The 23,968-nt window shown below is 35.2% G+C and overlaps 2 protein-coding genes across 3 annotated transcripts in view; one reads left to right on the top strand and one right to left on the bottom strand.

The window, feature by feature from the left end:
- cers4a (ceramide synthase 4a) overlaps nt 1-9,185 on the top strand; it is a 17,295-nt gene extending 8,110 nt beyond the window's left edge. Inside the window, exons 4-11 of one of the 2 annotated variants that reach the window (XM_016523826.1) lie at nt 3,343-3,461; nt 3,552-3,609; nt 4,714-4,764; nt 5,083-5,175; nt 5,252-5,380; nt 6,890-6,996; nt 7,121-7,277; nt 7,347-9,184. In XM_016523826.1, the coding sequence (XP_016379312.1) occupies nt 3,343-3,461; nt 3,552-3,609; nt 4,714-4,764; nt 5,083-5,175; nt 5,252-5,380; nt 6,890-6,996; nt 7,121-7,277; nt 7,347-7,544 (912 nt within the window). In that variant the 3' untranslated portion in view covers nt 7,545-9,184. Of the gene's footprint in view, nt 1-3,342; nt 3,462-3,551; nt 3,610-4,713; nt 4,765-5,082; nt 5,176-5,251; nt 5,381-6,889; nt 6,997-7,120 lie in introns of both variants that reach the window. The other variant, XM_016523825.1, reaches the window with a different exon arrangement.
- Nucleotides 9,186-12,998: 3,813 nt separating this feature from the next.
- rad23ab (RAD23 homolog A, nucleotide excision repair protein b) lies at nt 12,999-23,962 on the bottom strand. The gene is made up of 10 exons (XM_016523830.1): nt 23,337-23,962; nt 22,013-22,094; nt 21,778-21,857; nt 20,314-20,645; nt 20,167-20,213; nt 19,965-20,092; nt 18,262-18,373; nt 15,140-15,297; nt 14,926-15,066; nt 12,999-14,031 (listed from the first exon to the last, which is right to left on the bottom strand). The coding sequence occupies exons 1-10, from the start codon at nt 23,403-23,405 to the stop codon at nt 13,918-13,920; spliced, it is 1,263 nt and encodes a 420-aa protein (XP_016379316.1). The 5' UTR covers nt 23,406-23,962; the 3' UTR covers nt 12,999-13,917.
- Nucleotides 23,963-23,968: the final 6 nt, after the last annotated feature.

The raw sequence follows: 23,968 nt of genomic DNA, 5'->3' as shown, positions 1-23,968 counted from the left end.
CCAGTTTGGACATTTTCACTTAGGGGTGTGCTCACTTTTGTGGCCAGCGGTTTAGATATTAATGGCTGTGTGTTGAGTTATTTTGAGGGGACAGCAAATTTACACTGTTATACAAGCTGTACACTCACTACTTTACATTGTAGCAGAGTGTCATTTCTTCAGTGTTGTCACATGAAAAGATATAATAAAATATTTACAAAAATGTGAGGGGTGTACTCCCTTCTGTGAGATACTGTATATATATATATATTATATATATTTATTATTCAAAATATAATTGTTTTCTAACAAGTCTTTACTTAGAATCAATTTCAATTTAACTTTCAATGTTTTCAATTAATTTTCAATGTTATCAATTTAACACATCCACGCTGAAAAGTTTAAAAAAAGAAAAGTTTTTACTGACCCCATACCTATTTTGAACAGTAGTGTATATTGTTAGAAAAGTTTGAATAAATGTTGCTCTTTTTAACTGTTTATTCATCAGATAATCCTGAAAAAGAGTATCACAGGTAGGGCTGTCGCTAGGGCTGAACGATTTTGGAAAATAATCTAATTTTTTTTACCAATATTGCGATTGCGATTTAATATGCAATTATTTTTTAAAGCTCTTTATGTTCTGTATTATTCATCAAAGACAATGAATCAGCGTTTTTGAACGTGTAGTTGAATGACAGTCACGTTCCACCACCTTGTGGCGCAACACTGTAACTGCTCTGACTGACAGCCCGTCTAGAACGCGCGCAGGTGGAAATATCATTAGAAAGTCCCTTGTCCAGTCAGATTAAGAGATCAGATTACAACTAGACTAACTGTTATACATATAGGCTAACGATAGCCTAACGATCTTATTGTCAGGTTTATGTTCTGTTATGTGGACCGTTATTTTGTCATTCTCTTCTGTTTACTTCACTTCCTGTTTCAACGCTATTTGGTTTCGGTTTCATTGTCTTCTGAATATGACCTCGTTAGTTATATCATAACCCATACACACACAAATTATATGTATATGTATATATATATATATATATTGAATGAATCAGCGTTTTTGAACGTGTAGTTGAATGACAGTCACGTTCCACCACCTTGTGGCGCAACACTGTAACTGCACTGACTGACAGCCCGTCTAGAACGCGCGCAGGTGGAAATATCATTAGAAAGTCCCTTGTCCAGTCAGATTAAGAGATCAGATTACAACTAGACTAACTGTTATACATATAGGCTAACGATAGCCTAACGATCTTATTGTCAGGTTTATGTTCTGTTATGTGGACCGTTATTTTGTCATTCTCTTCTGTTTACTTCACTTTCTGTTTCAACGCTATTTGGTTTCGGTATACGTTAGTTATATCGTAACACATACACACACAAATTATATATATATATATGTATATGTATGGCGATAATACCGCATACCGCGCTATTGAGCCACTCAAAATTACCGCAAGGGAAATTCCCTCACCGTGACAGCCCTAATCACAGGTTCCAAAAAATATTAAGCAGCACAACTGTTTCCATCACTAATAATAAATCAGCATATAATAATGATTTCTGAAGGATCATGTGACACTGAAGACTGGAGTAATGGCCAATGAAAATTCAGCTTTGACATCACAGGAATAAATTACATTTTACAGTTTATTAAAATAGAAAACCATTATTTTAAATTGCAATAATATTTTACAATATTACAGTTTTTTTTCTGTATTTTGATCAAATAAATGCAGCCTTCATGAGCATAAGAAATTTCTTTAAAAAATATAAAAAATTGTAGAGATCCCAAACTTTTGACCGGTAGTGTATATATTATAAAAACATTTTTTTTGTGTATGAAATTATTACAGTGGGCCAAATAACAAAAAAAAATGCTATTAAAATAACCGTTTAATACATCATTAAATAGTTACAAAAAAATAAGTTTACGTTTCAGTAATTATTAAATCACCCAACAAATTAATAAATGTCCATTTTATTTCATTTCATTATATTCATTTAAAGCAGAAGATTGTGACATTTCATTTTCAGGGCTAATTTTTCATTTTTTATATTTGGATGAATTTTTCTTGGAAGCAACATTCATTGAACATTTCATTTTCAGGGTTATGGTTATTATACTGCAGTTTATTTATAATATAAAATACAGCATAATACAGGGCTCCAGACTGCGACCATTTTTTCTGCCGGTGCGAGTAAATTGTGTGTGCGGTCGCACTGGCGCGACAACCACATTGTTCAACTCGTGCTGCCATTTCTGTCGCATATGAGAAACATCAAACGGCAAACGAAACGAAAGCGTAACAAAATCGCGCTACTCGTTTGAGCTTGAACAGCTCGGACCGTGATGCAAACAAACTAGTCCGAGCTCAGAACAGCTTTACTCGGGAACCAAAGTTGATTTCGCGACACTGTTATTGCAACCGCACGGCGCTGCAAGATCCAGTGAGAAGCGTTTGAATTCAACGCAGAATGAATAAAGGTTACTGCGAGATTTACTGAGAAGCATTCAAATTCTGCACAGAATTCTCTGTTATAAACAGATCAAACGGCGCTGACGCAGAAAACCAGAAGCGGTAATGCTAACTGTAACCATGAGGTTGTGGCAGAAATAGTCCAAGAAAAAAACATCGTCTTATATTCGGGTCAATACGGTACATTATTCATTCCAGGGTTTGTACAACCGTTTGAGAGAGAAATTCAAGCAATTTTCAGTGACTTACAAGCATTTCACACAACTGTTGCCAGCACTTTAAAGCTCCTAAATGATCCAGTTTGAATGCTATTTTCAATGGGATGACCTAAATATACTGCAGTGAACAAACACTTATGAAAAATTTAAAGAATACATCAAATCACCATTATAACCTGTAGATGGCAGCAGAGGAGCACTTATTGGCTTATTAGTTATTAATTTCTACTTTTTCCTTTATATTTTGAAATTATAAAATCACTATTATAAAATATCGAATCATCAAGAAATCAGATTTTGTCAGAGTTTCGCTCTTTTTTGTTTATGAAGTAAAAAAACGTCAGAGTGCTTTGAAAAACAAACTTTTGTTCAGTTTGCGACTAAATCACACGAAATCACTGAAGTTGTTGGTCAGTTTAATGTAAGACTATAGAAGAATAATGGTACATCTAATAAGAGTACAATATATATATCTTTTCTACATAAAAATTAGATTTTGCACATGTTGCTGTTGTTAATAAAATACATTTTGTAAGCTTCCCAACTCAACTTTTTTGACATACAAGCCGATTTTGACATATCAACAAATTAGTTTCAAAATATAATACAATGAAATCCTAATTTTTGTTTTCCCGTGTCTGTGTTTGTTTGTTCAGAGTGATTTGCTGGTTCTGGAGAAGCACTGTGGACTCTCTCAGCGTCAGATCCAGACCTGGCTGCGTCAGCGCCGAAACCAGGACCGGCCCGGAAACACCAGGAAGTTCTGTGAAGCCTCGTAAGCCTCTGAAGCCTAACCCACAGCAGACGTCTGTGATTGATTGTGTTTGCATTTGATTAACATGAGCTTTCCTGTGTGCTTCCTCAGGTGGAGGTTTGTGTTTTATCTCATGGCGTTCTCAGCTGGTCTCGTCTCGCTCATTAATGTGAGTATCTCCATAATGCTGGGGTTTCTCAGTTCTCTCCTCAGCATCATGCTCACGTTTGGAAATACATGTAATCAAATACTGAGACGTTCTCGGGGAAAAAAGTTGCCATTCGTGCCTGACAATTTCAGAAAATGATTTTATTTTTACCGTTTCATTTAATATTATTTTAATAATAATAATATATTTGTGTGATTATAATATTTGGCTTAAATATGTATTTTATTTTAAATAAAATAAAACATTTACAGAAATACCATAAAAGTAAATAAAAATGTAATAAACACAGACTTTTATGATTTCTTAATATTATCTAATATATTTAATACACCACAACTTAGTTCTATTATGAATGAAAAATTGGTACTTGTAAAATAAAATAATAATATAATAATAATAGATTTGTATTATTTCTTAATAATGTCTAATATACCTAATACACAAAAATGAGCGGTCCTATAATAATAATTAGAAAATAGCGCATTTTACTCCAAAGTAAAAAAGATAATAATTATTATTATTATTATTTGTTTTGTGTAATTTTTTGCTTAAATGTTTTTAATAAAATATTTAGAGATATATAATAAATTAATTTAATAAAAGTAGATTTACATTCATTCTTAATATCTAATACACTTCATACACAAAGATTTGCAGTCCTATATTTAACACAAAATTACTCTCCAGTAAAAAAAAATATATATATAATTTTGGTGTGTGTATATATATATAATTTAAAATAAAATATTTATAATGATATAATAAAACAAATAAAATTTATTTTTATTAATTCTTAATATCTAATACACTTTTCAGTAATACACTAAAATGAGCAGTCCTATATAAAACAAAACATTTGGTGCATGTTACACTAAAATAAAAATAAAGTATTTGATAATATTTTAGATTTTTTGATAATTTTTATTTCTTAATATCTAATACACTTCATACACAAAAATTAGTAGTCATATAATGAATGAAAAATGGGTGCATGTTACTCCAAAGTAAAAAACAAAAAAGAAAAAAGTATTTTCTTCATCAAAACTTGCGCATTCAAACATATACATTCACATGTAATCATTTTTGTCAAATGGTGTTTTTCAGACTCCGTGGTTTTGGGATCACCGGGAATGCTGGCGCGGATACCCGAGACAGGTCCGTAACAAACGGCTCTCCACACACATTCACTTCCTGCTGAACAATCCCAGGAACTTGAGATTAGGCAGAAATCGGAGGAACTAGTGAGCGCCGCACCCCACGATCCGATCAAAACAGTCGAGACTTATCTCACGAGAGCCAGAATCATCTGCGAAATATTACAATAAAAACTGTTCATGTTTCATTTGTTCTCAGAAACAAGTGAATTTTAGGGATGAAATGTTTCTGTTGTTAACTAGATATTTGTACCTTGTTACTTTTCACTTGATTATTGGTGCGTTTTCCAGATGCTATTATTTGTGATTTGGTCTGCAGGCCGTAGCAGAAGCTCAGTACTGGTATTACATCGTGGAGTTGTCCTTCTACCTCTCGCTTCTGCTCTGCGTATCGGTGGACGTAAAGCGCAAAGTAAGTTTCCTGAAATTTTGAGTGAAATTTCCTTCGAAAGATGAATTGTGCGTATATGTTTGTTTCGGTTGTGCAGGACTTCCAAGAGCAGATCATTCACCACATCGCCACCATTTTCCTCATCGCGTTCTCATACTGCGCGAACTACGCGCGCGTGGGAACCCTGGTGATGCTCGTCCACGACTCTTCTGACTTCCTGTTGGAGGTAAATCTGATTGGCCGATCTGTCAGCTTCCATTATGACATCATGGATGTAGAGCTCAATGAAATGTTTTCTTTTTTCACAAATTCCATGTTTTTCTGTGTTCATTTTTCTGGAGTCCATTTTGTTTTTCCTTGTTTTAATCTTTCTGGGCTCCCTTTAAATGGTTAAATTAAATTAAATTTTAGTCGTGAAAGCGCATGTCTAATCAATTGAAATCATGAAACCTATACAATTTAAGAACGATGTATTAAAAGTTTTACAAGCATTACATTGTTAGGGTCCTATGAAATACATTTAATTTCCCCCCACTAATTCTGTTTATTTTTAACAAATTCTGTTTGATAATTTGAATCATGAAACCTATACAATTTAAGAACGATGTATTAAAAGTTTTACAAGCATTACATTTTTAGGGTCCTATGAAATACATTTAATTTCCCCCAACTAATTCTGTTTTATAATTTTTTGGATTAGCTTTTAATGGTTTAATTAAAGATTATTATTCAAAAAGCATGTCAAATTAAGTAAATTCAATAAAACTATTTAATACATTTTTTAGATAAAAACTATTTTTAATAGGGCACTATGAAATCTTTTGTTTGTTTGTTTTTCAGAAATGATGATCATTATTATAAAAAAAATTAGTGCTTTAATAAATGAAAAAATGAATTATTTTAATAAATTAATTTCTGGTAAATAAATGAAGGCATCAAACATTCATTTCATTTATACTTTAATCAAATGAAATTTAAAACAAACCTTTTCTTTTTTTTTTTGGCAAACAAAGTGCTCCACAACTGAGGATTATTGTTAAAATGAAAACCTGGACGAAAAATTTTGATTATTCCTTTAATAAAAAAGTTTGAATAACAACAATTATATGGTCATGTTTGCTATCTTTGTTAATTCGCAAAGTCCACCTAAGGTAATTGGATTTCATTGCATTAGTTTTTAACACATCAATACTGAAAATCAGGATTCGGAGAGTATTTATTTTAGAAGATGTTTCATGTTCTTTTTGCTTAAGGGGTTAATAAATACCAGAAAATACATTATGGATGTATACACACACACACACAGAAAGCTCATCTTACTGAAACAGAATAAAGTACATAAATGACTTTGACTTATACAAGTATATATATATATACAGTGGGTACGGAAAGTATTCAGACCCCCTTAAATTTTTCACTCTTTGTTATATTGCAGCCATTTGCTAAAATCATTTAAGTTAATTTTTTTTCCTCATTAATGTACACACAGCACCCCATATTGACAGAAAAACACAGAATTGTTGACATTTTTGCAGATTTATTAAAAAAGAAAAACTCAAAAAAAAAAAACATAGACCCGGCTAGAACAAGCGGAGTGATACAAAATTGTGAAAGGGCGTTCCTGTAGAGATACCAGTACAATATCTCACGGTTCTCAACCAATCAGATTTGAGAACCAGAACGAACTGTTGTATAAAAAGAAATAACTAATGTTTTGTTTTTGCTTGATTTGCAGTCTGCTAAGATGTTCAATTATGCTGGATGGAGAAAGACTTGTGATGCCTTGTTTGTCTTTTTCGCCGCCGTATTCCTGGTAACTCGCCTTGTGGTTTTCCCATGCAGGTAAGAACTTAATTTCATTTAATGCTGATTTCAAATCATTTTGAATGGGTCTTCTCAAATCTAAGACGTTGACATGGCTAAAATCTTCTTACGATTTATAAACTGTATTTTGGTTTATTTCCAGAATCGTCTACACAGCTGTGGTGGATTCGTTGGACGTCTTTCCTCCGTACTCTGGTTATTATTTCTTGAATGGCCTGTTGCTGGTTCTTCAAGCCCTGCACATCTTCTGGGCTTGGCTGATTCTTCGAATGGTTCACAAATTTGTCTTTTTAGGCAAAGTGAGTATCTTAAGTTGTAAGTTTATAAATGATGTTATCCCTCAATTTTCGAACAAACATGTTTTTAAGGTGGAACGCGATGAACGGAGTGATGAAGAGAGTGAGGCTGATGAAGAGGAAGAAGAAGATGGAGAAGAAGAACACAGCTGGGAGCAGAAAAAGGGTGCCCTTAACTCTAAATTGGCGTCGTTGGCCAGTAACTGTGTTCTGAACAATTTAACGAATCAGAGGCGAAAAATTAATAGCAGAATGCCGAAAGCCAGATAGTAATGCTACTTAATGTATTTAAACTTGTTAAATCATCTCCAACTTTCTTGGCTTATCTTGTTTATCATGGTCCTACAGTAATTTCAGACCGCTGATGTTTTGTTTTCCTGAAAACATAATGCATAGTCAGAAGATTGCATAAAAAAACTAAAAATACTACTAGTTTGTATTATTATATTACCATTGGGGAGTGTATTGGAAATAGGTTCAACTTGAATTAATTTGTTTAAAATTAGTATAATTAATTATAGTGCATTGGCTGAGTAGCACTTAAACTCATTAAAAAGTTTGCATAGATAAAAATGGATCATAAACAGACATCTTGAGTATTTAATTGTTGAATAGTTTACTAATTCTGCAACTGTTCATTATGGAACAGTGATATTTAAATAAAAAAAATGAGTCGGCTCTCCTGACTAGAGAGACCCACAACATTTAGATGCATTCTTTTTAAATACTTTTGTATTTGTATAGGTATTCTTCTAAGTTGTGTGGAAATGTGTGAGTTTTCTGCAGTGGCTGTTGTTTTCAAAATTGGCATTGGTGGACAACTGGGAAAGACTTGCGGCGCCATCTTGTGTGAAGTGTCCGCTTGTCTTAGTGATTCTGCTACTGAAAGATTTTGTTGCAAGAAACTACTGGAGTTTGTTAGATGGCACTTTGGTTGTGCATTGCCTTACCAAATGAGGAATCAGATGATATCTCACTGGAGCATGTGCCTCGAAATCTTAAAAGTCAAAGGGGATAGTTGAATTTGAGGAAGCCTCTGTAGGCCCCTTGATTTATATAATCTGCTCCAAGGGCTAAAGGCAAAGTGTTTTTGTTGTTCTAGATGGTTCTAGAAAGTTTATTGGCACAGTAGCCATAACAGACCTTTAGTTCTAAAGCTGTGCATCTGTCTTTCACTGTTTAAATTATGTTTTTAAAAAAAACCTGTGATTGTTTTTGTATTAACTTTCCTTTTTTTTATTGGGATTTACCGTGTTCTGAGTTTGTTAATGCAACATTTTGTAGCTGTTATAATACTTGTAACAATGACAGAAGAGGGATATATTCTTAGAATCTTAAATACTATTAATGTTGCATACTTGCTTCTCATTCGACATTTTTCTCTGTGACCTTTTGAATAACAATAAAAAAGTTTTAGAATATGATTATCCTCAACGTTGCTGAACAGAATGTTCCTGCATTGGTTTAATACTTGTCCTCTGACTTAAAGAAGGAATAGTGTTGACATTATGGCTTTAGAAAGGATTGACATGCATTGTGATACAGCCTCTTATGGGGGCAGGACAGGGTATTTTATCATCAACTTCCAAGCAAGTGTCAATGTAAGGGTCCAGTAGAATCATGTTTGGGTACGTTTTGTTTATCTTCCTCTCGCTTAGTATGTAAATCTGCCCCTTAACTGTGGCACAGCCTGTGAAAAATGTATTGTCCAGACAGTCCTCTTGAAGAACGGTCCACTCGTCTGTGTCAATGTCTTAAGCGCAGAGCCTGTCCTCCCAGTAGATAGAGAGCACCATTGAGCTCTGTTGCAAGAAGGTCGTAACTGGAAAAGAAGTACACATGTATCCAATAAGAATTCACTTTGGTTTACCAAAGTGTATAGAACTGATACAGAACTATTTGTGGTGGCATCTTTGAAAAGTATTGCCTTAAAAAGAGTGGACAACATTGGCTCATGAGTTTAGCTCCAACCCTATTCAGGGCAAGACTTGCCCAAGCCTTGCTCAGAACAAGTTAGACACAACTGTGTCTACTCACCGTGGGAATGGAGAATAGGACACCACCTCCCATTGATCAACCTCTGGCCTGTACCTCTGAATCCCACTGTAAACATCCCCATTCTCATCTAGACCACAGGCCACGTAAATACTAGTCCCCATAGTGACAATGGCTGCCCTTTCCACAGCCCGCACCATGGGGCTGACGGTGTCCCATTCCTCGGCTCCCAAAACCAGCTTCTCGACGTCAGCCACAGGCCCCTCATCCATGCTACCACCAAACACAAACAGCATCTAAGCATCTAAGTTTAAGTTCTGTGTACGTCTCAGAACTTTAACTTGTCACTCCTATACATCCAGAGCATTGCAACCAAAAAAATCTTGGCTGTGGTTTTGTGTTTGTGGTCCAACTTCCTTAATCCTGATATGTGTCTTGGTGCTCTCCTGACCACTGCCTAAAACCAAGGCTTGGAAGTAGGGACTCAGCTGGGCCAAATGACCATGGTTCACAAACAACTCTCTCTCCACCTGGAGCACTACGTCAAGTGTGTCGTAGACACCATCCTGATCGTTCTCAAAAAAATCTTTCTCTGTGTCTAAGCTGAGCTCATAAGTACCTACTTTTTGCCGAATAAAAATTCTTTGTTGTCTCCAACCCATTTAAAATGAAATGGGTTTTCAAAATATTACATTTCTCCCCGTCGGGGAATCGAACCCCAGTCTCCCGTGTGACAGGTGGGGATACTTACTACTATACTAACTGTGGTCCAAGGTCCTTAATCTCAGCATGCTTCCTGGTGTTCTGCTGACCCCCGCCAAAAAAAAAAAGGCTTGGAAGTAGGGACTCAGCTGGGCCAAACGCTCACGGTTCACAAAAAACAACTATCCCTCCATCTGGAGCACTATGTCAGGAGCAATAACGACTATAACTAAAGCAATAACTAAATCTTTCTCAGTTTCTAAACTCTGGTCCAAATTCTTGTTTTGTCCAAGTCAATACCACAACAAACCACAAGGGGTAGATGTTGGACAACTGAACATGTCTAACCTATATGTAGGGTATATTACTTTGGGAGTTTTACTGCTTTTGAGAATTGTGTGGTATGATCTTGTCATATAATGAAATTTGAAGTTGGAATGTTTGACTTTCAGTATAACTACACGACAATTGTGTAAACGGTTCTAGTTGGCTGTTCATATTGCAAAGGATTATGGTTAAATGCCGTTGCGTTCCCACCCTCTTGCAGAAGTGTTGTAGTTTTAATAAGGGTCTTTTTTGAAGCATTTAAAGTTTAAGTTTTGAGTATATCTCAGAACAAAAAGTTAATTTATCTTGAAATATTGTTCTATAGCTTGAGCGTTGCAACTAACAAACAACAAGCATGATTTTGTGCCTGTGGCCCACCTATTTTAATCTGGAGCGCTATGTCAGGAGTACATCAATGTCAGGTGGAGGAAAATCCTGATTCTTCACCTAACCCTAACTTAATCTTTCTCTGTTCCTAAGCTCGGGCCATAAATCAAGCTTTGTGTTAGTTCTGGCAGGTCACGTTAGTCAAGCTCGCATCAGCTGACTCTCAGCTGATCCACATCTACCTATTGGGATGCGACACCTATCACAGCACCCATATATAAGATCAGTATATAAGATTCATATATAAGGTTCAGTATTATCACCTACTTTCAAGCTTTGTGTTAGTTCTGGCAGGTCACATTAGTCAAGCTCGCATCAGCTGACTCTCAGCTGATCCCCATCTATCTATAGGAATACGACACCTATCTAAGCATTCATATATAAGGTCCCTCAGTATTATCAGCAGTTTTCGCGTTGCTCAATAGCTAATTACCCTCCTCCATCCCCAACTCCTCCTCTCGTCAGTCAGGATTCGGCCTTCTGGTTCTCCTTTGAATCACAAGGCTAATTTCTAAAATGTTGCATTAAATTATTGAACTTTTATGATATCTGCAATACATTTATGTTGGTTCTGTTCTGTTTACCCTGGGGGGGTTATTGCTGCTCTCCCTGCTCGTATCCATGCTGGGCTGCATGGATGTGCAGGGAGTTCTTGCCCAGAACAGAACCGCCAATCCAAAACTCGATGCTAATTGTCAGTCATCTTTGACTTTAGTGGTCCTGACAGAAGTATCTACTTCTTGCTTGATAAAAAAAAATGTCTCAAACCCATTGAAAATGAAATGGGTTTTCAAAAGATTGCTATTCTCCCCGTCGGGGAATCGAACCCCGGTCTGACAGGCGGGGATACTTACCACTATACTAACGAGGAGTAAGCTGAACTTGCACCCAGTAGACGCATAATAAACTTACACTCGAGTTCTCACAACAGTGACTGGAATGACTTGACAATTTTTAAAATCTGGTTAACATGAATTTTATAGTAATATAGAAGTCATTGAAGTACAATGTAAAAACTACAGTATGTGTATGGGAATCTCTTAATACCATAGTATTTTTTTCAAGTATACTTCTTGGGGATTTAGAAGCATATATGCAGTCTGATTATGGATCCATTACTAATGAATGAAACTATATCTATTTGGAGACTTCATTGAAGCTTTTTAAAAGCAATTTATTTCACACACCACTGAAACAATACATTCATAAATCACTCCGCAAACTCTTGTGTGCTGTTGCATTTAAGACCAAACTCCTCCATGTTCACTTTCTCCACACATCAGATCCCCCAAGAAGAAAAAATAATATAAAATGCTAACAGGATGCTTAGTCTTGCCTGTACCTGTCAGAACACCTACAGATTTTTGAACGTATTGATAAAAATACCCTTCCAGCATTTTAACTCAAAACTAGGCTATAGGAGCAGGACACATCATTTATATAAAAATATATGCATTCTGCATCCACTTCAAGCATTGCAGCTAGATCTGTAATTTCATCCATTTCCAGTTTCTAATTATGTTTGGCACTGTCTTAAGTGTGCAACAGAGACCAAGACAACACTGTTTTTTCTTCCACTCGAATATGTACAAATATTCAAATTACAATGCATATTTTTATGCGGTTTTCGAAACCTGCTGAGACACTCGACCACATTCAGTTGCTTCACCACATAAAATGCCTACGATTTCGGGTTCCATTCAAAACCACTGTTCATTCAGTTTCTACTGCATACTGAACTGGTTCTAGTGGGAACTTTAGTGTTAATAAAGGGATAGTTCACCAAAAAATGAAAATTAAGAATGAAATAAAAAAGAATGTTGGTAACCAAACAGTTGTCGGTAGCCATTGACTTCCATAGTATTTTTTCCATACTATGGATGTCAATGGCTACCGTCAGCTGTTTGGTTACAGTTGACAGATGATGGTAGCCATTGGCTTCCATAGTATTTTTTTCCATACTATCCTATGGAAACTATAATATACTACTGTCAACTGGAACCAAATAGTTGACGGTAGCCATTGACTTCCATAGTGTTTTTTTTTTTCCTTACTATGGAAGCCAATGGCTACCATCACCCTTACCCTGCCATTACCCTGCATAGTATGGGAAAAAACACTATGGAAGCCAATGGCTACCATCACCCTTTTGGTTACAGTTGATGGTATAGGCATTGCCCTCCATACCTGTTTGGTTACAGTTGACGGTAGCCATTGACTTTCATAGTATTTTTTTTTCTATACTATGGAAAGCAATGGCTACGTTACCTTTTTGGTTACCAACATTCTTCAAATGTCTTATTTTGTGTTCAAAAGAAATTGAGGGTGAGTAAATGGTGACAGAATTTTTGATTTTTGTTAAACATGCCCTATCAAATAACAGAAATAAACTTGAAAATAAAATCTAGTTAATTAGCCAACTAGATTGTCACATATCAACTATCAATGCTGTTTTTTTTTTTACCAAAAACTCATGATTGTAGACGTTATCGACTTATTTTAAACATGGGTTTAAAGATACTAACATACCCATGCAGCGCAGAAAATTTGGTTTATTTTTAATATTAATTGTTTGATGTAGGGGAACAGATGAGTTGAAAAGTAGTTTGGTGACGTCCACCGCATAAACGTTGTATTTCACACAGTAGAGGCTAATAATGAAAGAAAAGTAAACACTAAATATGACATAACATGGCATAAAGTAGACACCATATTTAATTTTGATATTTCCAAAATTGTTCCAGTGGAGAAAACGCAACAAAAATGGTACGACGTGTTGAAAAGATGTACGTCTATCCATCAAAGGCTTGTTTTCATTGGTGGCTAATTCAATTTGGCATCTACTTCGACTGAAACGTCTCATTATTAATAATACTGAAAAACAATTGTGAGAAATGAGCGATGACCTTGAGAGTTTTTTTGGCAGGGTTTAACTGTGATAAATAAAACCTCACTCGACGCACACAGCAGAGATAGCAGCAGAAACCAGACATACAACGGACACCTCGTCGTAAAGGATCGGCTATATCTATCGAAAAAATTTTTTAGCTGTGCTGATTATAACGTCACATCATGGCTTCAGTTTAAACTCCATGAAAATCATCATGGAAGGCCAGTCGACGTCCAATTCGCTTTAACGCACACATACACACGCGCACGCAACATGCGGCCTAGCGCTTGCATTCTCTCCGTTGCCATCCTCCGAGTGTCGTCACGTCTAAACGGTTAACGTTCACTCATCGTCAAAGTTCTGCTGGAGCAGGAAGTTCGCGGCGAGGTTTTCGTTCTTCTCGCAGGCGAAGTAGGCTTGGATGACGAGTCCCTCTGGAAACCCCAGAGCTTTTAACTAGAAAACATAACGCAATTTTATAAAATGTTAAAACATGTTATGTGAAATGACTGTTCGTTCAATCATTTTTAATTAATTATTAAAATTAAAATATAAAAATTTTTATTTGTTTGTATTGCATTCTATTTTAGTTCAAATTTATTTTATTTCAAGTACGAATTTTTGTTAACCCTGACATTTTGTATTAGATACAATTACATTGTGTATGTGTATATGTATGTATATAAAGTTTATTTTGTGGAAATGTTAAGATGCACATTATAAATTAATCAATATAGCAATTATCGATATAAACATTAAATTAAGATAACATATAGTTATTTGAATTATAATAAATTAAAATACAAAATAATTAATAAACAAAATTTTAATAATAAATTATTTTCAATTCACAAATGACTACATAACCATTAGAATGCAACAATAAAAAAACATGAATTATGCAAATTTTATTAAAAAATTAAAAGAAAAATTTAAATCAAATCATTTAATGTTTATTTAAATATGTTTAAATAATTGTAATGTTTTTAATGATATTAAAAATTTAATTATTTTATACACACACACACACACACACATATATATATATATATTCTGTTTTACTTTGAATTATGTCAAATAAAATGGATAGCAAATGTCATTCCATGCTGACTTTAATTAAAAGTGGATAGGTTTATTAGGTATTTTATTTTAATTTAAAACACGGTTGCAGCTTTAAAAACTGAATTAAAAAATTCTAATTTTTTCTTATTTGTGTAATTTCCGTGACACTAACGTGACCAAATGGTATCTAGTAAAACGACATTTCTCATTGGTCTGTGCGTTGTCCCTAGTATCACAGAAATTATACTTCCGTCTTCAAGCCAAACGTTCGTAGCATTGTTAGCGTACCCTCTCGATGGCCTCCTTCTCCTGCGGCGTGACCTGGATGTAGTTGGTCTGTGGTGCGCTGGGAGCTTCAGCGGCTCCGGCTTCGCCTACGTGTGGCTCGTTCAACATCTGCACGAATCGCTCCTGATGCTGCGTGATTTGCTGCCCAGAAAAATAAGCGCAGATTCAGCATCGTGCGTCCAATCGCAGCGGCTCTGCGCTAAGCTCCACCCACCTGCAGGAGCTGCGGGTTATCTCGGCCAAGCTGCTGCAGGAGCGCTGGCAGCAGCGCCGGGTTCTGCTGGATGATCTGACGCATCTGCTGGAACTGCGGCTGGTTCCTCAGGAACTCCAACGGGTTCGCCAAGGCCTGCGCCGCTCCCGACTCCACACCTGTTCACAGGACAGAAAGGGCTGTAGAGGAGTCTGGCCCGGGACGCTGGTGGACCGCCATCGAGGAAAAGCTCAAAGAAAACCATTTTCTTTGTTTCCTACTGCACTGTAATATGCAACACTGTCTTTTCTGTGCCTCCAAATAAGAAAGTAAACATAAAGTCAATATTTTTGAAGTGTCTACTTTTTATCTGTTGACCCTCACAAAATTAGCCAAAAATCAACATTATAAATATATTATGCAAATAATAATAATAATTAATATTTATTTAAATAATTGTAATTAAACAATTTAAACAATATGAATAAAATACTACATATATATTTATAAAATATAATTAAAATTTCTATATTATAATTTTGGTGGTTATATTAGCATCATTGATATACTATTATGTATTTTTTTTTCATATTTGAATTAGATTGTATTTTTATATTGTCTATTTTAGTAGTACTATTTTCAGTAATTTAGTGTTTGTTTGTTTTTTAAAATGTAAAATATATATATATTTTTATGAAAGTAAAAATACAACACAAATAACACCAATGTTTTTTTAAGTATTTACATTTACACTTTATGCTGTCTATGGTTTCCATGAAATTCGCCAAAACTCGACACAACATACAAAAAAAACCCCATAAAAACATAAAAGTCGCATTAACTAGAACCGTTTTATTTCTAATTTTCGTTTAGTTTAAGCTGAAGTACTGAAGAGCTGCGGGTTATCTCGGCCAAGCTGCTGCAGGAGCGCTGGCAGCAGCGCCGTGTTCTGCTGGATGATCTGACGCATCTGCTGGAACTGCGGCTGGTTCCTCAGGAACTCCAACGGGTTCGCCAAGGCCTGCGCCGCTCCCGACTCCACACCTGTTCACAGGACAGAAAGGGCTGTAGAGGAGTCTGGCCCGGGACGCTGGTGGACCGCCATCGAGGAAAAGCTCAAAGAAAACCATTTTCTTTGTTTCCTACTGCACTGTATTATGCAACACTGTCTTTTCTGTGCCTCCAAATAAGAAAGTAAACATAAAGTCAATATTTTTGAAGTGTCTACTTTTTATCTGTTGACCCTCACAAAATTAGCCAAAAATCAACATTATAAATATATTATGCAAATAATAATAATAATTAATATTTATTTAAATAATTGTAATTAAACAATTTAAACAATATGAATAAAATACTACATATATATTTATAAAATATAATTAAAATTTCTATATTATAATTTTGGTGGTTATATTAGCATCATTGATATACTATTATGTATTTTTTTTTCATATTTGAATTAGATTGTATTTTTATATTGTCTATTTTAGTAGTACTATTTTCAGTAATTTAGTGTTTGTTTGTTTTTTAAAATGTAAAATATATATATATTTTTATGAAAGTAAAAATACAACACAAATAACACCAATGTTTTTTTAAGTATTTACATTTACACTTTATGCTGTCTATGGTTTCCATGAAATTCGCCAAAACTCGACACAACATACAAAAAAAACCCCATAAAAACATAAAAGTCGCATTAACTAGAACCGTTTTATTTCTAATTTTCGTTTAGTTTAAGCTGAAGTACTGAAGTTAAGCTGAACTCAAACTAAATAAACTTAAACTTAATAGAATAAGTAATTTTGCTGTCTTTTTTAATTTTAAAAGAAGAACTTTAAAATATAAAGAAAAATTTATTCAAAATATTAACAAAAACTATAATAATATATTAATGATACAAAAAAACACTGATTGAAGCTTGTCAGGGACCAAAAATATTAGCAAAATGTGCAGCATAGACACAAAAAATTTCTGTGAATTAATTTGTTAATCTTTTAGCTAGTTCTGTAATGGTGCAAGTGACTATACACTAAGCATAATTATTACCTAAATTGTTTGTACTGTAGTGTAAATTAGTGAAATACTACTAAAGTTTTTACTAATATTTTGAATTAGTTTTTATTTTTATATATATTTTTGTTGACTCTAACCCAGAACCCCATTTTTTACATGACCTTATTTGTATATTTGTATAGTTGTATTTTATATTTTATCTGTTTTGTATGTTTATGTTCTACTGTTAGTGTTAACTGTATGCACCAAGGGTCTGAGAGTAACGCAATTTCAATTCTCTGTGTGTATGTGCTGTACATGTGGAAGAATTGACAATAAAGCAGACTTGACTTGACTTGTTGTCATTTGAATTTTAGTCAAAGTTTTAGTAATTTTGTTGTGTTTTTTGTCACATTTTTGTCAAATTTTTTGTGAGGGTAAAATGGGTTTCTCACACTTCCTTTCTGTTTTAGTGCAGCAACCGACTAATAATTGAGATGCAAAAAACAATCACCCAAAAATATAATTTCACAGAACTTTTGTATTTAAAACTCATAATTAAGAAAGTGTTCAATTTTGAGTAAACTTTTTCACGTATATCATATTTTAGTTTTTGTCAAGCTACAATAAAGGTTTTCTGTTTTTTTTTGCCAAAGTGCATGGGAACCAATGAGGGCCAATGTGACCCCAACACCACCAAAATGTGTACAGCCTTTCCAAAACACATCTATGTGTCGAAAGTTTGCACACACATTCATAACCCAAAATGAGAAAAAGTCACCAAATTTCAACAAGTAAAATAGTTTAACCAGTGTTTCAAACGGTTTCGAAATCAAATTTACTCTCAACACATTAAGAAAGTTAAGTTTAAAAAGACATTGCAAAATTTATGCACATCACCTTTAAGTCCAAAGTTCACATTTACTCATTAATGCTAATTTGGGGGCAGATTTTATTGAGATATTGACCTTTATGCTTCCTTATTTGCCTAATGAACAGAACGTCAGCGATGCCCATGAGCGTAAATTAAGACTCCGCCATCAGCTGTGCTACCGAAATAACGGTTCAGCGAATTAGCAAGAAGGCGGCAGCTGCAGGGCAAATGGGCGTCTATTTCCACACGTCGTGAACAAATGGCCACTCACCGGCTGCGGCGGGCGGCGGCTGAGGTCGCTGTGGTGCTGGAGGGGTGGGGTTGGACACTGGCGTGGGCCGCACTACTTCCTGCGGTGGCTGCTCGGATTCTGTGGGAATACCCTGAGGAACGGACATTAACAGCTCGTTCATTTGTGAATTTGTGCGGTTTAAACAAGGCACTTTTCCAAGTCAACAGGAAAGCAAGGTTGACCAAATTGTCTTTATTAATATTCATTAATTATGTGCACAATTCATTGGTGATATTCTGAATAAAAAGACAAATAAAATTAAATTAAAGAATTAAAATAAACTTGACATAGTGTTATTTTTCATTATTAATTAAAATTTGTAATTTATCATAAATTATAATACAGTAAAAAATATATATAATATTAAAAACATTTTTGTATTATTTTGTACATGATCATTAGAATCATAAAAAATAAAAAATGAAATAAGTGTATTACAGCATTAACATTATTAACTTAATATGTATTTAAATCATTTATGATTACAATTAATTTTAGTATTAATGTTTATTAATTATTGCTATTGTTATTTATACTAGTTTATACTTTTTTATATATTTATGCAACTTTGTTTGGTGATCACAATGGATTTCATTATTTTATTATCTTTTCATGTGTTAATATTAATAATTTAAAATGTATTTAAATAATTATAAATAATGTATATAAATTGTTTATTTATTACTGATAATTGATGTAAAATAATTCAATTTTTGCAATATGTATTAATATTAATAATTGAATATGTATTTAAATAATTGTACGTCATTTAAATACTTAATTTAATATTAAAATACATTTTAGTATTAGTATTCATTATGTATATACAAAGTTTGGACAAAGTTGGTTTGATGATCTAATGGTTGCAGTCATTTTGTTTTTGTTTTTTCTTACCTTTTTTTTTGGATATGTCTTAAGATTTAAGGTGGTCATATGATGCGATTTCAATTGTTCCTTTCTCTTTGAAGTGTTACAAGCTCTTGGCGCATAAAGAAGATCTGTAAAGTTGCAAAGACTAAAGTCTCAAACCCAAAGAGATATTCTTTATAAAAGTTAAGAGTTAACCACACCTACCTAAAACGGCTCGTTCTAACACGCCCCCACATATCTACGTCACTATGTGGGAAGATTTGCATAACGCCGCCCAAATGTTCACGCAAAGAAAGAAGGCGTAACTTTTATTCTCGCTGTAGTATTGTTGTTGCCGCCGCCGCCACCATGTCGTAAAGACGCTGTGTGCTTCGTTGTGAAAGCGAAACTACTTTGGTTGGTCTTCCAAAAGAGGACGATATCCGCTTCGTCATGCCTAGAGCTGATCCGTGCTGGTCGCTGAGGAAATACATCAACTTCGCGCCTCCGCTCACTCAAGGCCGCCGTGTGTGACGTACACAAAATAATGTTCTTTTTAGCAACACCATATGGCCCCTTTAAAAAGCTATTTTAAAAGTTGAGCAATTATCCAAACAATATATTAAGTAAGATTACTTTACCAAGCAAATGGACAATATTAAAGAGTTGCAGAGTGCAAATATCAATAAAAGTCCCTGTTTCTGGTTTCACTCAGAAATTTGTCACATTACAAAGTAAAATAGGTTGCAAATGTCATTTCATGTCGACTTTGAACAAAACTAGTTTTATTAGCATTTTAATCCCGTTAAATTAGTAACATTAGTAACTCTCACCATAAGCAGATACTCCACGGCTCTGTCCGGATTGTTATAACTTGCTCGTAAGGCGGAAATCACCTGTTCTCTCTCATAACCCATTGACATGATTTCTGTCACCAAATTCTCATACGCTTGACCTGTAACTAAAGAAACGAAAGGCAACAGATGTTAAAGTCATTAAAGTCAGTTTATAACAAAACCGAAAACCCAAACATACCTAGTATGGACGCAGCTGCTTCTAAAAGACCAAATTCATCTGTAATGCTGAACAAAACAGATGACAAATTGAGGAATTTTCATTCTTTGAGCGATAAAAATATATTTTTCTATATTCTAAAAATATTTTTTTTGGGTGTGGCCGTACCTGGCTTCTGATTGGGCAATGGCCTGCTCCTCTTGGGCTTCCTGGTTCTCCTCTTCTGAGATCGGAGCGGGAGTCGCGCTAACAGGCTCAGGCTTTTCCGCAGCAGTCTCCGAGGCAGCAGGGGGCGCTGTGATGGGCGGCGCGGGCGGCTCCGCTGATGCCGCTGGTTCTATGGGAGCGGGAGTGGGGGTCGATACAGGCACTGTGGAGACAGCAGGAGGTGCAGCAGGAGTTGAGGGCGGATGTGCAGGGGTTTTGTCGACAGTTGCGGTAACGGTAGCGGCAGCTGCCGGCGCGGGAGCAGGAGCTTGTGGCGGTGCTGCAGATTTGGGCTGTAGAAAAAGAAACACAACTGCACAGAGAACTATAGAAACCTGCTAATGAACTTTAACACTGTTTCTATCCAAAGTTGCGAATAACTTGAAATGAAATTTCACATAAAACATATGCGAATAAAGAAACGTGTTCAAGAGAACAAAAACGTCACTTCCTGGGAAACTGGCCAGTTGCAGCAAACGGTGAAAGCACTTTGGCGCTTTTTCCTACAAAATAAACTTGTGCGCAGATGAAATGCAATAACATTCGCAGTCATGTTATCTTGCGTTTGTATGTCGGATATTTGTGAATGCAATCTTGTGACAACGTTTTGGGAATTTATTCAGTAAGGGTACGTTTACACAAAAACGTTTGTACTAAAAACGGAAACGGTTTTTCTTTGCGTTTTTGACAAGTTTCACGTATAGACGACGTTAAAATGATCCTTGTTGACACGGATCCACAACAATGACTTAATAGTATTATGCATACCAGGCCATAAATTCGTAGTAATTCGTACAAAGGACCACCCCTAACCCTGCCCCTAAACCTACCAGTCACAGAAATCGCACCTTTTCACAAATTTGCATTTTCGTAGTTTACCAACCCAATCTCATGGCAATTCCTACGTATTTTATGAGGTGGCAAATGCGTACGAAAGGAGCACCCCTACCTGTCACAGAAATCGTACGAATTAGCCACCTCATTAAATACATACGCATTGCCCGTGAGATAGCGCTGACTTTACACAGAGATGATAATGGTACGAATGAACGGCCGAAAGGCATAAAAAGTTGAAAGTTGTTTTTAGTTGAAAACTGTGTCTTGAATACACCCCCTAAATGTGATTCCAACATAGTTTATGGAAATATTTTCTTATCAGATAAAAAAAAAAAACTTGCCTCAAAAGTGTTTTGAATTATTTTATGTACATCGGTTAATTTATGTGCATTTTAAGATTTTATGCACATCCTGGCATTTCCATCCAGCGCTTTTTTATGCAACATCCCAAAATTTGAAAGAACGTATGGAAGGAAAATTATTTTTAAAGGCTATAATGAGACTGAAACTTGCATATATACATGTAAAAAATGCAATGAGCTTATGAAGAAGGCAATGAAAGAATTGTGAGAGATAAAACAGCTTTACCTTTGTAACCATCACCACGACAAAGTTCTTCTCATCTATCTTGTATTCTTTTAGAGGTATATCGTCATTCAAAATTTTGCCTGCATTTTATGGAGAAAAACACAAATGCAATTTAAAAAATCTAAGAGCGTCTTACTAAAACTGAGGAAGGATATAGCAAAAAGTAAAATGTGGCAGTAATTATAGTATATAAGTGTTGCGATGGCAGAAATAACAAATGTACAAAGAAACAGACCTGCATAGATTAGTTTTTGACCGACAGCTGGAAAAGCATCTTGCCCCTTTTCTTCCTCTATCTTCTCTTTAAGAGCCTTTACCTGTATTTACAATATACAAGGACAGAATTTTATCAGAAACATCTTCACAATTCAAGATTGTGCTTTCAAGGACAAAATAAGATTCAAGAACTATAAGATTACGAAAGCAGGCAACTAATGGTCATGTGCTTCCCAAACTATCTTCAAGAACCAAAGAAATGGATTCATATGGGCATATACTTAATTATGACATCAGAATGATACTGCATTATCTGGATACATAAAAAAAATAAAATAATTTCACTCTGAATGATTTCAAATACTTACAAAAGAACACATTTAGAAAAACTAGCCATTTAAATGAACAAGATACATTCATCTGACTGCATACAAATAAGTTTTAAACAATAACAGATCATAACATAAATACAATCAATATCAGTAATGCATTGTCATTCTAGGAAAACAAGAAGCATGGCAAGCTGTTTTAATATTCATTCATAAAAACAAACTAGCATACACTACTGTGTATTCCAGTTATTAGTAGCATTTTTAATCGTTCTAGTAAGATTTATCGAACTATAAAGTACCCATTCATTACTTATATTAAAAAAAAAATAATTCTACTAGTCACAGTTGGCATACATACGAATTTTTAATTTATAAATACTAGTATCTATTGAATACAGATTAGTAAAGCTGGAATACATACTAGTAACTACTGGTATAAATAAAAGTAACATACATATTTGGCTCTAATAAATAGTAAAACTAGAAGATGTACAAGCAATAACAAGTTGTTAGTGTATAGTTAACAAACCCCCAAAGAGTTTAGTGGCAAAATTTAGCATTTTTTAACTAGTAACAACGCAATAATTAGTAGAATAGTGACAAGTCCTAGTGTCTAATGAATAAGCATTAGTGACTAACTATTGGGATAACTAGCGTTCTAGAATAAGTAATGAATCAGTGAAATAGACAGTATGTACTTATCACTATTGGACTACTTGCTGGCAATTAAGTTAAGTAACAAGTAACATTAACTAGACTAGTTAGTTGAATCGAATAGGTGTTAAAAGGGCTTGCCACACGACGAGAGTGTAAACAGACCGTTAAAGTGAACAACGCGGCCGTTATTTTCAAATTAACAGCCGTTAGAATGTGCGGCTTTGTGACGTCACCTGTTATAATGTAATATTGTACAATGACAGCGACTGCTCCACGCGCGGCAGCCGCGGCGTTTCCCAGCGCGTTACGCCCGCTCGCTGGCGTGTTTACACGGGCACAGACGCGCACACTCACCGTCAGCTCCTCGTCGATCTGCACTTTGAACGTCTGCTGCTGGAGGGTCTTCAGAGTGATCGTCAGCATGGTGTTAGAGCGCGAAATACAGCCTCGGAAGTGTCTTCAGTGAACGCGTGTGGAGATGTGACTCAGCTATCTTCAGGAGGCTGTGTTATGGGAAGACGCCATCTACTTGCTGAATTGGACAAGACACATGGACGTACAGTGACCCGTAAGATTCTTATTCATGGGTTTCAGTCACGTGACTTTGTTGTTGCGGCCGCCATCATCTTTAGGACCTTGCGTAGCCTCTCCTTGGTGATCAGAAACCAAAATAACACTTAAACAACAACGGAAAACAATGGTATTAAAAAAAAATAGACACTTTAGGATTAGATCCTTATTTACTGTCAAGCGAACTGCTGACTCCACTAAAGTCTAGTGAAAACTTACCAATTTGACGTTTGCTGGCTATTTACATCTACCTCATACACAATCCCTCTCCGTACACTCGGGCCATTTTCAGTTAAATTTTCACCTGTTAGAGACTTGTCCATCGGCCCGGATCCATCTGCACTTTCAGATTCTGGGCCGAATCAACCGGACCAGATGCGACAGCCGTAACTTGCCGACACTGCGGCATCCAAGCC

This window comes from Sinocyclocheilus rhinocerous, unplaced genomic scaffold, assembly GCF_001515625.1.
Source record: "Sinocyclocheilus rhinocerous isolate Xijiao unplaced genomic scaffold, SAMN03320098_v1.1 scaffold1351, whole genome shotgun sequence".
Taxonomy (NCBI): domain Eukaryota; kingdom Metazoa; phylum Chordata; class Actinopteri; order Cypriniformes; family Cyprinidae; genus Sinocyclocheilus; species Sinocyclocheilus rhinocerous.
Note: the sequence above shows the minus strand (reverse complement) of the source record. Positions and strands in the feature narration are given on the sequence as shown.

Coding starts and splice junctions, on each gene's coding strand:
- rad23ab (XM_016523830.1), bottom strand. CDS start 23,405: ATGCTGACGATCACTCTGAAGACCCTCCAGCAGCAGACGTTCAAAGTG. Junction 15,298..18,261: donor GCCGCCGCCCGCCGCAGCCG/GTGAGTGGCCAT, acceptor TCCTGTGAACAG/GTGTGGAGTCGGGAGCGGCG. Junction 14,032..14,925: donor AGAAGGAGGCCATCGAGAGG/GTACGCTAACAA, acceptor TATGTTTTCTAG/TTAAAAGCTCTGGGGTTTCC.